At 36.8% G+C, this 12,880-nt stretch overlaps 1 protein-coding gene across 1 annotated transcript; it reads left to right on the forward strand.

Annotated features, from left to right (window-relative positions):
- Positions 1-542: 542 nt before the first annotated feature.
- Positions 543-7,387, forward strand: LOC119652184. The gene is made up of 3 exons (XM_038056127.1): positions 543-1,496; positions 6,406-7,251; positions 7,382-7,387. Exons 2-3 carry the CDS (start codon positions 6,406-6,408, stop codon positions 7,385-7,387), a joined length of 852 nt encoding a protein of 283 aa, XP_037912055.1. The 5' UTR covers positions 543-1,496.
- The last annotated feature ends 5,493 nt before the right edge of the window (positions 7,388-12,880 follow it).

Below are 12,880 nucleotides of genomic sequence, written 5' to 3' on the forward strand. Positions count from 1 at the left end.
TTGAAATGGAAGTAATAAGAATTGTCAGAATAATTAAGATTTCCCACGAACCGTTGTGAGTTTCATTGTTCGCGGCATTATGCTTTTAATAATAAGCAGAGAATAGGAGAATGAATGGATGTCACCATGTTGGCTTTTGTTATTCAGATGAAAGTTTTGATGTGGAAAATCGTGAAGGATGTCGTTTTACTTTCAAGGTGAGAGTGGAATCATACAACCGAATGGAACACTTGTAAGGGTGTGGGGTTTTCTCTTCTTAAAACGTTTCCATTTGAATTGCCAAGCGGACTAGGGTTGAAGGAGCTGACTTTAAATCCGACTGACTTACTCATAAAAATAACCGCATGCAATTCGCTCATATAAATTATTGGCCTAAATTATGGAACTCGATAATATCAGACCCAACTCACACGAATAAAGAGCCCCAAAACCGGCCCCTAGTACCCTATATTTACCACAAGTTTCCTCCTTCACATTTCATATTCGCAAAAAAAAATAAATCGGAGGCTGAAGTTAGGAACTTCAGAAGCTATATGGTTACATGTCCTGTAACATGCGTCACTCCACCTTACACAAACACCACATGCCCATAATACGTATGAGTCATGAACACCTTATCTTCATAAAATTTATCTTACTAAACTCGAGCGAAATAATATAAACATTGTCGTTCTAACAGAAGCTAGAATCTATCCACAAGAGATAAGCGACATTTGAACATAAACAAAATCATGACTCAAACGAACATTGAGCGATATCGAGTTACAAAAGATGCAACTTTGCAAACTCAGCAATTTGCGCCCTTTGTTCAACTCAACTATAAATAAGGTAGAATTGATCTAAGTTTTTAGTCTTAGGCAAAAATTCATCGAGAAAATAAAGCTTACTACTCCGAGCAACCGCCGTGTTTTTTATTTTGATTAACATACGGTACAAGCTCGTAACTGGCGCAGTCGGTTTCGGTCGTCACTTAGTTATTTTGTAAAAAAAATTCCGCTAAGCCAAACTCAATCAAGAGGACACGGCAAGGAAAACACACAAATAAAAAAACAAACGCGATCGGGAACCTGCAACAATAAACGGTCACCGTAACACCAGTTGTGATTCCGGTCAACCTAACAAATATAAAAAAAAAGGGTATTGCAACGCCCAGACTCCAGAATTTTAAGAGAATTCGGGTCGAAAAACAAATATAAAAAAGGCTTGCATCGCCTCATAGGACGAATTTTAAAAGAATTCTCCTCCAACCAGGACAAACTGAGTTGGCCAATATATAAACATCAAGTAACATTATTAGTGAAAGTGTTATATAAAAAAAAAAAAAAGTCATCACCAGATCCTGAAAACAAAAAACTGAAAATAGCACGCTACCGGTGGGGCGAGTACGCCTACGGAAGCCCTTAAATCAGTTCAACTTTAAATCCCGAACAACTATAGTTCATCACCAGTATCCAGCAGTGTCTCAACCTCGTAGACATTCATACTGTCATCACAAAGTAAGTATCTAAGGAACTAGAGGCCTTAGGTAAAACCTTTAAACCAACCAACCAACCAACCAATCAACAACCAACAAAATGGCTACACAACAAGGACCAAGTGTCAGTAGACCAGAAGTCCAACCCTTCACAATCCCATACAATGAAGTCCTTCGACGTGCGGAAAACATACCGATATTCGATGGCGACAAACAAATGTTAACTACGTGGATATCACATGTCAACAAAATATTAGCATTAGCACCATTTGGCGACGAAAGAATGTTCGTCTACGATATTATAATACAACGAATAAAAGGCAGAGCTTTACAAGCCTATTTAAATCTCCCAGACAAAGGCTGGCACTCCGTTGCATCAGCATTCAAAAACGAATTTGGCGTATCAGAATCATACGACTCAATCATCGCGAGACTACATAGAATAACTAATTTTAACCATAAATTAAACAAAAATTATACAATATACGAACTGTATCACAAATTATTAGAAATCAAAAATCTGCTTTCGCTTAAATATGAGCAGGATCCTAACCAACTCGACTCTATCATCTACAATCATAAAAATTCCGACAAAATTGTCTTAAGTAAATTTCTAGCGCTTCTTCCTAGAGCAGAATTTTGGGCTCTAGACGCGAAAAAACCAACCAATTTAACTGAAGCTTACAACTACCTCAAAGAAACCATTGACAGAGTAGATGCTACGGCAATGAAAGACGAATTTCAACCCACTAAATATCAAAAAAACTTCAATTATAATAAAAATAATTTCAAATATAACAAAAGTTTTAACAAATTTAATAGTCAAAACACTGAACATCCTCAAAACAGAGACAACAGTAATTACAATTTCAAACAAACTAACCAAAGTTTTAATAAACCCCAAAGGAACTACAATTCCGAATATAAATATAACAAATTCAACAACCATTCTCAAAAAAGAAATGAAACTAATAGGTCAGAAATTCCAGACGCATCCATGCGAACACAAATTACCAATCCTAAATACAATTCAGGATATACTCCCAGACCAAACCTAGACCCCAAGGACATGAGTTATATTTCCAAAATGTCCACACAAACCATTCAACCTGAGCAAAATTTTCAAATATTTGCCTCGGAAACCCTTTACCAATAACAAATTTATCAATCGATGGTGAAACAATTCCAATCCTGATAGACACAGGAGCAACAACATCTAGTCTTGATCAAAATTGTCTTCAAAACCTACCAAAAATTAAACTCGACATTCCGATCCCAATAGCAGGATTAGGCGGTAACTACAATGTTACACACAAAATTAAAACAAACATGCCAAAAGAATTTCAAATGCCAGAAGATCACAAAATCTTATGGAACATCATGGATTTTTCAAACAAATCTTTCAAAGGTATAATAGGACAAAACCTTCTATATCCACTGAACGCAGCAATATTCTCTGGATTTGGATACCTACAAATAGGAACAAACAGAATCCCTTTCAATTATGCTCCACCACAGGAGATCAATAATGCTGAAGTCATAGAACCCGTTATTGAACAAAAATACCAAAATTTAACCAAAAATTTAAACTTAGAGGAACAACAGTCTCTCACCAAAATCCTAAAAAAATTCAACAACTTAATGTATAAAGACGGAGATTTACTTACAGCAACCTGTCAAACCCGTCACAAATTAGACTTAACGTCAGACAAACCCATCTATACAAAAATTTACAGATTTCCACCTGTCCATGAGCAGGAAGTGAACAGACAAATAACTGAAATGCTAGAGCAAGGCATTATCAGAAAAAGTCAATCACCCTACAATAGTCCAATTTGGGTGGTCCCCAAAAAACTTGATAATTCAGGCAAACAAAAATGGCGAATCGTAATCGATTATCGTAAATTAAACGAAATAACTGTCGAAGACAAATTCCCAATTCCAAACATAGAAAACTTGTTCGATAAACTCGGAAAGGCACAATACTTCACTACATTGGACCTTGCAAAAGGATTCCACCAAATTGAAATACAAGAAAAAGACAAGTTCAAAACAGCCTTCAGTACACCTCAGGGACATTTCGAATTTAATCGTATGCCCTTCGGTTTAAAAAATGCACCTGCTACTTTTCAGCGCATGGTAAATGAAGTACTAGCGGACCATATCAATAAAATCTGCATTGTCTATCTAGACGACATTTTAATCTTTGGCACCTCCATACAGGAGATGGAAAATAATACCAAATTAATCTTCCAAAAATTACAGGAACACAACCTGAAAATACAAGTTGATAAATGTAAATTTTTCGCAAAAGAAACCGAATTTCTAGGTCACATATTAACTTCGGATGGTATAAAACCCAACCCAAATAAAATTGAAGTCATAAAAAAACTTAAAATCCCTAAAACTTTGAAACAAATTCGCAGTTTCCTAGGTATCACTGGATACTATAGAAAATTTATCCAAAACTACGCAAAAATAGCGACACCATTAACAGACTCACTCAAAAATGAGAATCAGATCGATTATAGCGATCCCAAATATATAAACTCCTTCGAAAAACTCAAACAAATGTTAATCAACTACCCAATCCTGAAGTATCCAAACTTCAAGGAAAAATTCACTCTAACCACAGACGCTAGCAACAAAGCCATAGGAGCCATTCTATCGCAGAAAGGACATCCAATCTCTTATGCTTCGAGAACCCTCAATGTACATGAACGGAATTACTCTACCATAGAGAAAGAGCTTTTAGCAATCGTTTGGGCTACAAAATATTTCAGACCCTACCTTTACGGTATAAAATTCGAAATCAAAACTGATCATAGACCATTAGTATGGTTACAAAGTCTTAAAGACCCCGATTCAAAAACCCTTCGTTGGCGCATAAAACTCAACGAATATAATTTCAACATAAGTTACGTAAAAGGTAAAGAAAATCAAGTTGCTGATTTCTTAAGCCGCATTAATACGGACCAAAACGAAATTAACTACCAAAATAAAATACCATCAGATATAGCAACAATTCACTCAGGAAAAGAGGAATTGAACGACCACATACACATTCGAGAAGGAATAGTAAACACTTGCAAACATCAAATAATATTAGTAAAGGAAAAACAAAAAGAACTCAAAACAGTTCATAAAAATAGACATATCTACATCGACGAAATAGATCTTAACAGTGAAAATTTGACAACTGAAATCTTAAAACGCAATCTACCAGAAAAAGGAAAAATAGGAATATATAGTGAACTTCCATATTCAATATACAACAAATTACAAATACTAATCGTGAAACTATTTAGTAACAATTTAAAACTGCACTTTATAAAGTATAGCAAACGAGCAATCGATCTATTAGATCAAGAACAAACACTTAAAATAATAAAAAAAGAGCATGAGGAAAACAAACACCTCGGCGTTAATAAAACTTATGATAACCTAAAAGGAAAATACTATTTCCCTAAACTAGAAAAACTAATCAACGAATACATCGATAATTGCGAAACTTGCGGTAAAACCAAATACGACAGAAATCCGTATAAAATCAAATTTGAAATTTCAGAAACCCCTAATGACATTAACGAAATAGTCATAATGGACATTTACATGACTAAAAACAAAAATTACTTCACAACTTTCGACAAATTTTCCAAATACCTTCATATAAAATATACTCTCGATAAAAACCCTATAACCCTAATAAAACTAATACAAGAATATATAACGACATTCGGCAAACCCAAAAAAGTTATATTCGACAACGCTTTCGACGTAATATCAATAACACAATTTCTAAAGTCAAGAGACATAGAATACCACACAACAGCCCCAGGATCCCATACAGGAACGGCAGACATTAACAGATGTCACAATACACTCACCGAACGAATCAGAACTATCCAAGAAATAGACAAACAAAAGGATTTAGACTTCGTCATATTAGAAGCTGTAGAATCATACAACAACACAGTACATTCCACAACAGGCTATACCCCATTCGAAATTCAATTCGGAAAAATCAACAAAAACAAATTAACAGAAAGAATGCAAAACAGAAAAAACATATGGATTTCGAAAATTAACCAAAAACGCGAACAAAAACCTGATATAGAAAACAAACAAGTCTACGTAAAGAAAACTTTTAGAAGAAAAAACGAACCTCTATTCGAAAGAAGAGAAATAGAGAAAGACAGCAATCAAAATATAATACAGAAAAAGAATAATAAAAAAATTAACCTTGATAGAATCAAACGTCAACCCAAATACTATAAAAATAAAGAAACTAATGCAAAAGAACTAATAAAGAAAGACCCTATCAAATACCCAATAGAGAAATACGGTATTTCCATTTACGAAAATGATCTAAAAACCCTCGATAATCAAAACTGGCTCAATGATAATATAATAAACTTTTATCTAAACCTCATAACAGAAAATAACAATAAAGTATATGTATTCAATACCTTCTTCATAAACAAATATTTAGAACAAGGATACGACTCTATTAAAAGATGGACCAAAAAAGTCAACATATTTAACTACGACACAATCTTGATACCAACCCACATAAAAGGTAATCATTGGACATTAATAGTCATTAACAACAAAACCAAAACAATTTCCAACTATGATTCCCTTGGAAATAACAACAACTACACGTTAGAAAAACTACAGAATTATTTAAATCTTGAATCCCTAGACAAACTCAAGAAAGAGTTACCCGAAAAATATATAACCATTAACGAAATAGACATCCCTCATCAGCACAATAGTTATGATTGCGGAGTCTACACTCTTAAATTCGCAGAACTAATAACTCAAAATAAACCCCTAATATTCACTCAATCAAACATACCTTTGTATAGACATCAAATCAAAGAAAATATCCTTAACGGAAAAATAATTTGAAAAACTTTCTTTTTCAGATGATAACAATCATCTTTATCATGTTACTATCCATGGTAACTAGTGAACCCCAGTACATTAAAAACGAGAAAATTAAATCAAACTCAGGAATAATCTTAATCCCCAAGAACGAACCGGCAACTTTAATAAAAGATTGGTACAGAATTTACCACACCATTAACCTAAAATCCTATGTAAAAGCCATTAATAATATCCAAAACACAAAAATCAATAACAGTTTCATTAAACACACAATTAACTTAATAAAATCAGAATTAACACTAATTAATCCAAAAATTAATATAAAAATATCTCAAATAATCACAAATAACAAAACCCTTGAACAACAAAAGAAAGAAGAATTCGAACATTGGAATGAATGCACCTTCCTGAAATATAACGAAACATTAGATAAAATGAACAAATGCCTAGAAGTCAGAAACTCTTTCTCAGATTACAAACACTTACACTCAGTCAACATGACTACCCTGGAACTTTACGTTCAATATTGTAATGATAATCCCAAAAACGATGAATGCATACCCCTATTTAATAACGCCTCAGAGCATAGCAACTTCTTCAATTGCATGAAAAAAGACACAGTCAAAAATTGTCACACCCACCATGTCATACACAAAAGAGGACTTTTCAATTTCATTGGAACAGGATATAATTGGTTATTCGGACTAGTTGATAGAGACGAATACAACCAGATCCTAGAGCATATGCAGATTATTGATTCCAACAATCACGAAATTATAAAAAAATTAAATAATCAAATTAAAATAAACTCAATATTGCAAGAAAATATGAACCAAATCAATAAAAATATAAATAATATTCAAAAGCAGATTAGCACAGAATTTGTAAAAAAGTTAAATGAATTTCAAAAGTTAATAAACGAAGAAATAATTGAAATTAAAATCACTCAAGCCTTAAGTCACATTCAAGACGAACTGGAAAAAATTATTGACAATATTAACTCTGCAAAAATAGGAATAATGACAAGATCACTATTAACAAAAGACGAAATAAATACCCAAAACATCAGTCTTAACCAATTAAAATTAACAACACTTGTTGTACTACAAAAAGAGAAAAAACTAACCTTTGTAATATCAATACCAAACATTATTGAGTACCCACAATTCTTTGTAAGAAAAATTGTAAATCAAAATTTTGAATATCTAAACATAACCAATTCCATTGCTATAAAAACATCAGATAATAAATATTGTAAATTAGAAAAATACATTAAGAATTTATGTAAACCAATAAACTGTAAATCTTGTAAAGTAAGAGATGAAAACTTCTCATACATAGAAGAAATCGAAAACGGAAAAATACTCGTTGTAAACGCAGAAAAATTAAATTGTGTACAAAAATGTAAACAAACAAATGTAATAACACTCCAAGGAAATTATGTAATAACCTTTGTAAACTGTGAAGTTACTATTAACAATAATACTTACGTAAATAAAGTAATAAACCATATTGACAACCTTGTAACAAGTCCAATTACAAACATATCAGACATACAATTTGAATTCAATTTCACAGAAATTAAAATGAAAACCTTTCAAAACAATGAAGAAATTAAAGAATTGCATTACATAAACAAGAAGACCTGGATATCAACTTCTACTATTCTCCTAATAATCTCAATAATTCTAGCACTAATTCTTTTCACTTATTGTAAACTGAAAAATAAAACAATAAAAATTAAAAATTTTATCCCAACGGTAAATAAAATTAGAGAAAACCAGGCAAAATTCAATAAGGAGGACGAATCTGTTTCCTTTGAGGACAAAGTAAAGTCAAAGGAGGGGGAGGTTACATGTCCTGTAACATGCGTCACTCCACCTTACACAAACACCACATGCCCATAATACGTATGAGTCATGAACACCTTATCTTCATAAAATTTATCTTACTAAACTCGAGCGAAATAATATAAACATTGTCGTTCTAACAGAAGCTAGAATCTATCCACAAGAGATAAGCGACATTTGAACATAAACAAAATCATGACTCAAACGAACATTGAGCGATATCGAGTTACAAAAGATGCAACTTTGCAAACTCAGCAATTTGCGCCCTTTGTTCAACTCAACTATAAATAAGGTAGAATTGATCTAAGTTTTTAGTCTTAGGCAAAATTTCATCGAGAAAATAAAGCTTACTACTCCGAGCAACCGCCGTGTTTTTTATTTTGATTAACCGACGGTACAAGCTCGTAACTATATATACACTTTGGATGCACTACCAACCTCCTGAACTGGAAATTCAATGGTGTACTACCTTTCCGGACATGAATCTGTATTCATACTATAACTCTGCTAGGATGCACACCAAACTTTCCAGAATTGTGCGATATATTACGCCCATATTCGTTGTAAATTCCTCGATGGATCGGAAGATGTCACAAAAATAGTTTAGCTGCCAAAGGTCGCCAAAGGTAAGTACGACCTCCACCAACTCATTGTCAGAGGAAGTCGCATTGCGTCCTAAAGTAACTATTGTGCCCCTTGACTGTCTGCAGTTAACCAATTAACTGTAGTATGTCGTTCAAGCGTATACCCGCCAGTAACTTTATTATGTTCCCTATTTTGATGCGTTTAAACCTGGCATCTAATATTAAGTATTTTCCCAGGTGCCTTAATTTACTTTGCGCAAGTGTTGAGAAGTTTCGTCATTCTCCTCAGAGAATCTGCAGACAGCATCCGTAGATATCCCCAGCTTCCCCAGGTGACAGTTTAGTCCACAATGATCGGTGAGTATTCCTACTATTATCAATAGGATTTTCTTGGTAAGGTTTAGACAAGCTTTGGAGCGCTAAGGTTCGTATCCTTCATGACCACCCTGGACTGTTCCATTCGTGGTAGATTCACTCCGTACAGTTCCCTTAGTCGTTTCTCTTTCAGCGTCGTAGCTATGAATCCATTTCCAACTTTAGTTCCTTACCTATGCAGCGCTCCTTCTGACTTATACTCCTGAATATCGCCCCCTCGCCTGCCTTTGTATATGCCGATGAAACTGAGTCAATCCCAGAAGGACATTAAGGGATGCCGTTCAGTATGTCCCGATTTCCCCACTGTTACTCACAAGCCAGTCTTTGAACTCTCTGATTATCGTGCAGACCCTAACTGAAACCTTCACGGAGCAAGATATCGATTCCGAGGCAGAGAGGAAGGTTTCATCGCTAATCTGACTTACCTCAAAATCTCAACGGCGATAAGGATTGTTTGGCGGGCAAAATGAACCCTATACTGACTGTGACCACCAGGCCATCTTTCTCGACACTAGAGACGGGCGAGAGGACAGCCGAATGCGGAACAGAGGGAAAAAAACAGGATAGCTGGGTGTCTACTGGAGCGTTCGTGGAAGATACATTCCTGACGGCATTAGAAGGAAGTCACAACTCGAATTTATGCCAGCGGCTAACCGGGGCATAAAGACGTTTCAGCACACTAGAAAACCAAGCCACAACCACACAGGAAATCGCGCTGCTAAGATCTTCGGGTTTGCGAACAAGGACGCTTTGACACGGGACAAGAGGCAAGCCAGAGCATCGGCAAGTGGAGGAGGAATATCGTTATCTTCGAAGCAGCTTTTAGAAGGCCATACGGGAATGTCAGAGGAATTGCTACATGCTTACAAGATCATTGATTCATGTACGAAAATCACCCTAAGTGAGTTGCCCGTACTCTTGTTCAAAATAATTGCAATATTTTTCCACAAAACAGTAAGGAAGTGAACCCCAGCCAGCGGTTCGACGGGATATCTTGTCGATCTTCGATGTGGTCGAGAAGCAAGTACAAGGGATCTGTAGACGAATTGGAGATAAGTGGACCTTGATGAAGCGGGATTTCGAACAAAGTCCAGAAGTTGGCTCCTAAAATCAGGGCCGCATGGTTCTTAACCACATTTAAATCGTCAATGATGGAAGGAATCTTTCCCGCCCAGTGGAATAGGTGGAGGTTGTCGTGGCTACCGAAGCCTCAAAATTACCTGGTGCACACTATTCCTATCACCCTGTCTATCTTTTATACACTATGAGGAATATGCTGGGAGCAATAATATACAACTGGTTGCTTCCATTTGTCGACTTAGCGAAGCGGCAGTATGCGCTTTGGAGAGCGCGTTCTACGGTCCTTGCATCATAGACAGCTATCTTATGATTCGCTCCAAAAATTCTGACGAAAGATGCATTCGTTACTAGACCTGTATGTTCTACTTCTTCGGATGAAGTTATTAATTGCATCAGAAATAAAGCTGGTATATCTCCGTCGCCTCGTTCGGGCGTGAAACTGCCGAAGGATGGATGACGTATTCACATCACTTGGATGTCGTGGCCCAACCCTCCTTTTGGCCGCAAGGAGTATTCATTAAGCCTCATCAGCGGGAGAAATCACGAACGAATTTCCGTGTCGCCCGCCTACCTCGCTGACCAGCATAAACAATTTTTCATGTAGCTTAAGCAAGTTGTCGTATTTCAATCTTTCTTATCTGGCTTTCCAATACTATCTCATTAATATCATTGAAACGTACATGGATAATAGGATTTAAAGCTCTGAGCTCATCGAGCTTGCCTGTCTCTGTTATCTGTCTTTCGCTGTGACAAAAATCGTGTAGTTTCAGGTAAGTCAACGATTATTATTATTGCTCTCTTGGCGTAACATTCCCGGCCCGCAACAACTTCCAATTTGTTCTTCTCATCCGTCTCTTCCTTTATTCGCTTTCACGAACACCTGTGCCGCTCTTCACTTCAAGCACACCACAAATCATCTAAATAGCACTCTTAATCTAGTCCTCTCCAACAGGCCAGAATGGCTCCTTTCTCAATCTTCTCTTGCTCTTCCCTAAGTTGCTCCTGATGCCATCCTGCCCTTGAGCTCGAGGTGCCACCGCTACGTCTCAACTCCCATACCACGCGCAATTCCTCTAAGCTCGGTTTATTCTCTCACGATTAACCTACGACCAAGCCCTCTTCTCCTTTTATTCCATTCTGTCTGACATCCTTCCTAATTTCGTTCCTTGCTCCCCTAAATCGCTGAGCTCCTTCATATTATGGTTCACCACTGAAATCTATAAAAACTTCGTCTGAAGCAAGCTGCGGGGAAACGTTTTTATACACCGGAAGCGGTGCAGAATTTGACCATTTCAGTGCTCAGCGATCTTTAGTTAAGTGGCTGAAAGTTAAGTCTGGGAAGGATTATGTAAACAGTGTTGAAGTCGAATTGGCGCGCCTTTCTGATCTCACATCCGTAACGCCTGCAATGCCTTCCAATCAACTCCCACTTTCATAAAATTCTCTGACTCCACTGCTACCTTTCCTCAACTATCTTGTGATTTACTTTGCAGTTACTTCTCCTCATTGCATAACTCCTCTCCTTCTTCTTCCTCTCTCCCCCTTCTGAGTGCAGTTTCCTCCGAATTTTTCTGTCATTCCCCTTCTTACTACCTCTTTGGTGGAGTCCTTCATTGACAACCTTGATGCCAATGCCGGACCTGGTCCCGATGGTCTTCCCAACCTTTTCCTCATTAAAAGCTCTTCCTCTTCCTCTCTGCATTTTTTTCATCAAGAGCCTCGAAGAGTGTCATTTTTCCAGCCTGTGGAAGGAAGTCCTTATTTTGTCCCATACACAAAGGCGGTGACTATAATATTGCTGAGAATTATCGCGCTATTTCGCTAGTCTTATCCTGCTCCAAGATCCTCGAGAGGCACGTCAATGACTGGTTGACCCCCCACTTCAGCCACCATATCGTTAAGGCGCAGCACGGCTTCATAAAAAATCGATCCAATGCTACAAATTTTCTGGATTCCATCAATTTTGTAACCAAATGCCTCAACTTTCGGTTGGAAGTCCGCATCATTTGCACGGACTTTTCTAAGGCCTTCGATTCCGTTAACCACGAGATACTATTGTCCAAACCCGTCTCTCTCAAAATTCCTCCATCACTTATTATATGCCTTGCTTTCTACCTTTCCTTCCGATTCCGTAGCGTTTTCTTCGATGGTTGCACTTCTAGTCCTTTCCCCCCTCCTTTGGTGTATCACAAGGATCCATTCTAGGACCCCTTTTATTTTTATTCTTTATTAACGACCTGCCCTCTATCTTCATTGTTGATCGAGTTTTTTGGTAACCAACGTATTTTGACTCAAGGCCTGGCCCCGGGTCCCCATTAATGTCATTGGCTAGCTCCTGCCAACAACGTGTTTTTTGCCTCTTGATTTTCTTTTCATTCCTTTTCTCTCTCTCTTGTATTCTGCGGCTATAAGGCGATGGCCTCTTCCAATCAGTCCGCGTCCGGGATCAGTGGCTCGTTTAAATTTGTCGACGTCGATTTTTCTGATGTTTCGCCTGAAAGATATTTTCCGGACTTCAAAACATTGGGATAACCTGTTCGTCACTTCGAAGAAAAGAAACAAAAAGAAAATCGTTGCACTGCTCTCACTAAGGACTCCATAGCAAAAGCGTTGGAGCTTGGAAG

This window comes from Hermetia illucens, chromosome 3 (assembly GCF_905115235.1).
Source record: "Hermetia illucens chromosome 3, iHerIll2.2.curated.20191125, whole genome shotgun sequence".
Taxonomy (NCBI): Eukaryota; Metazoa; Arthropoda; class Insecta; order Diptera; family Stratiomyidae; genus Hermetia; species Hermetia illucens.

Coding starts and splice junctions, on each gene's coding strand:
- LOC119652184 (XM_038056127.1), top strand. CDS start 6,406: ATGATAACAATCATCTTTATCATGTTACTATCCATGGTAACTAGTGAA.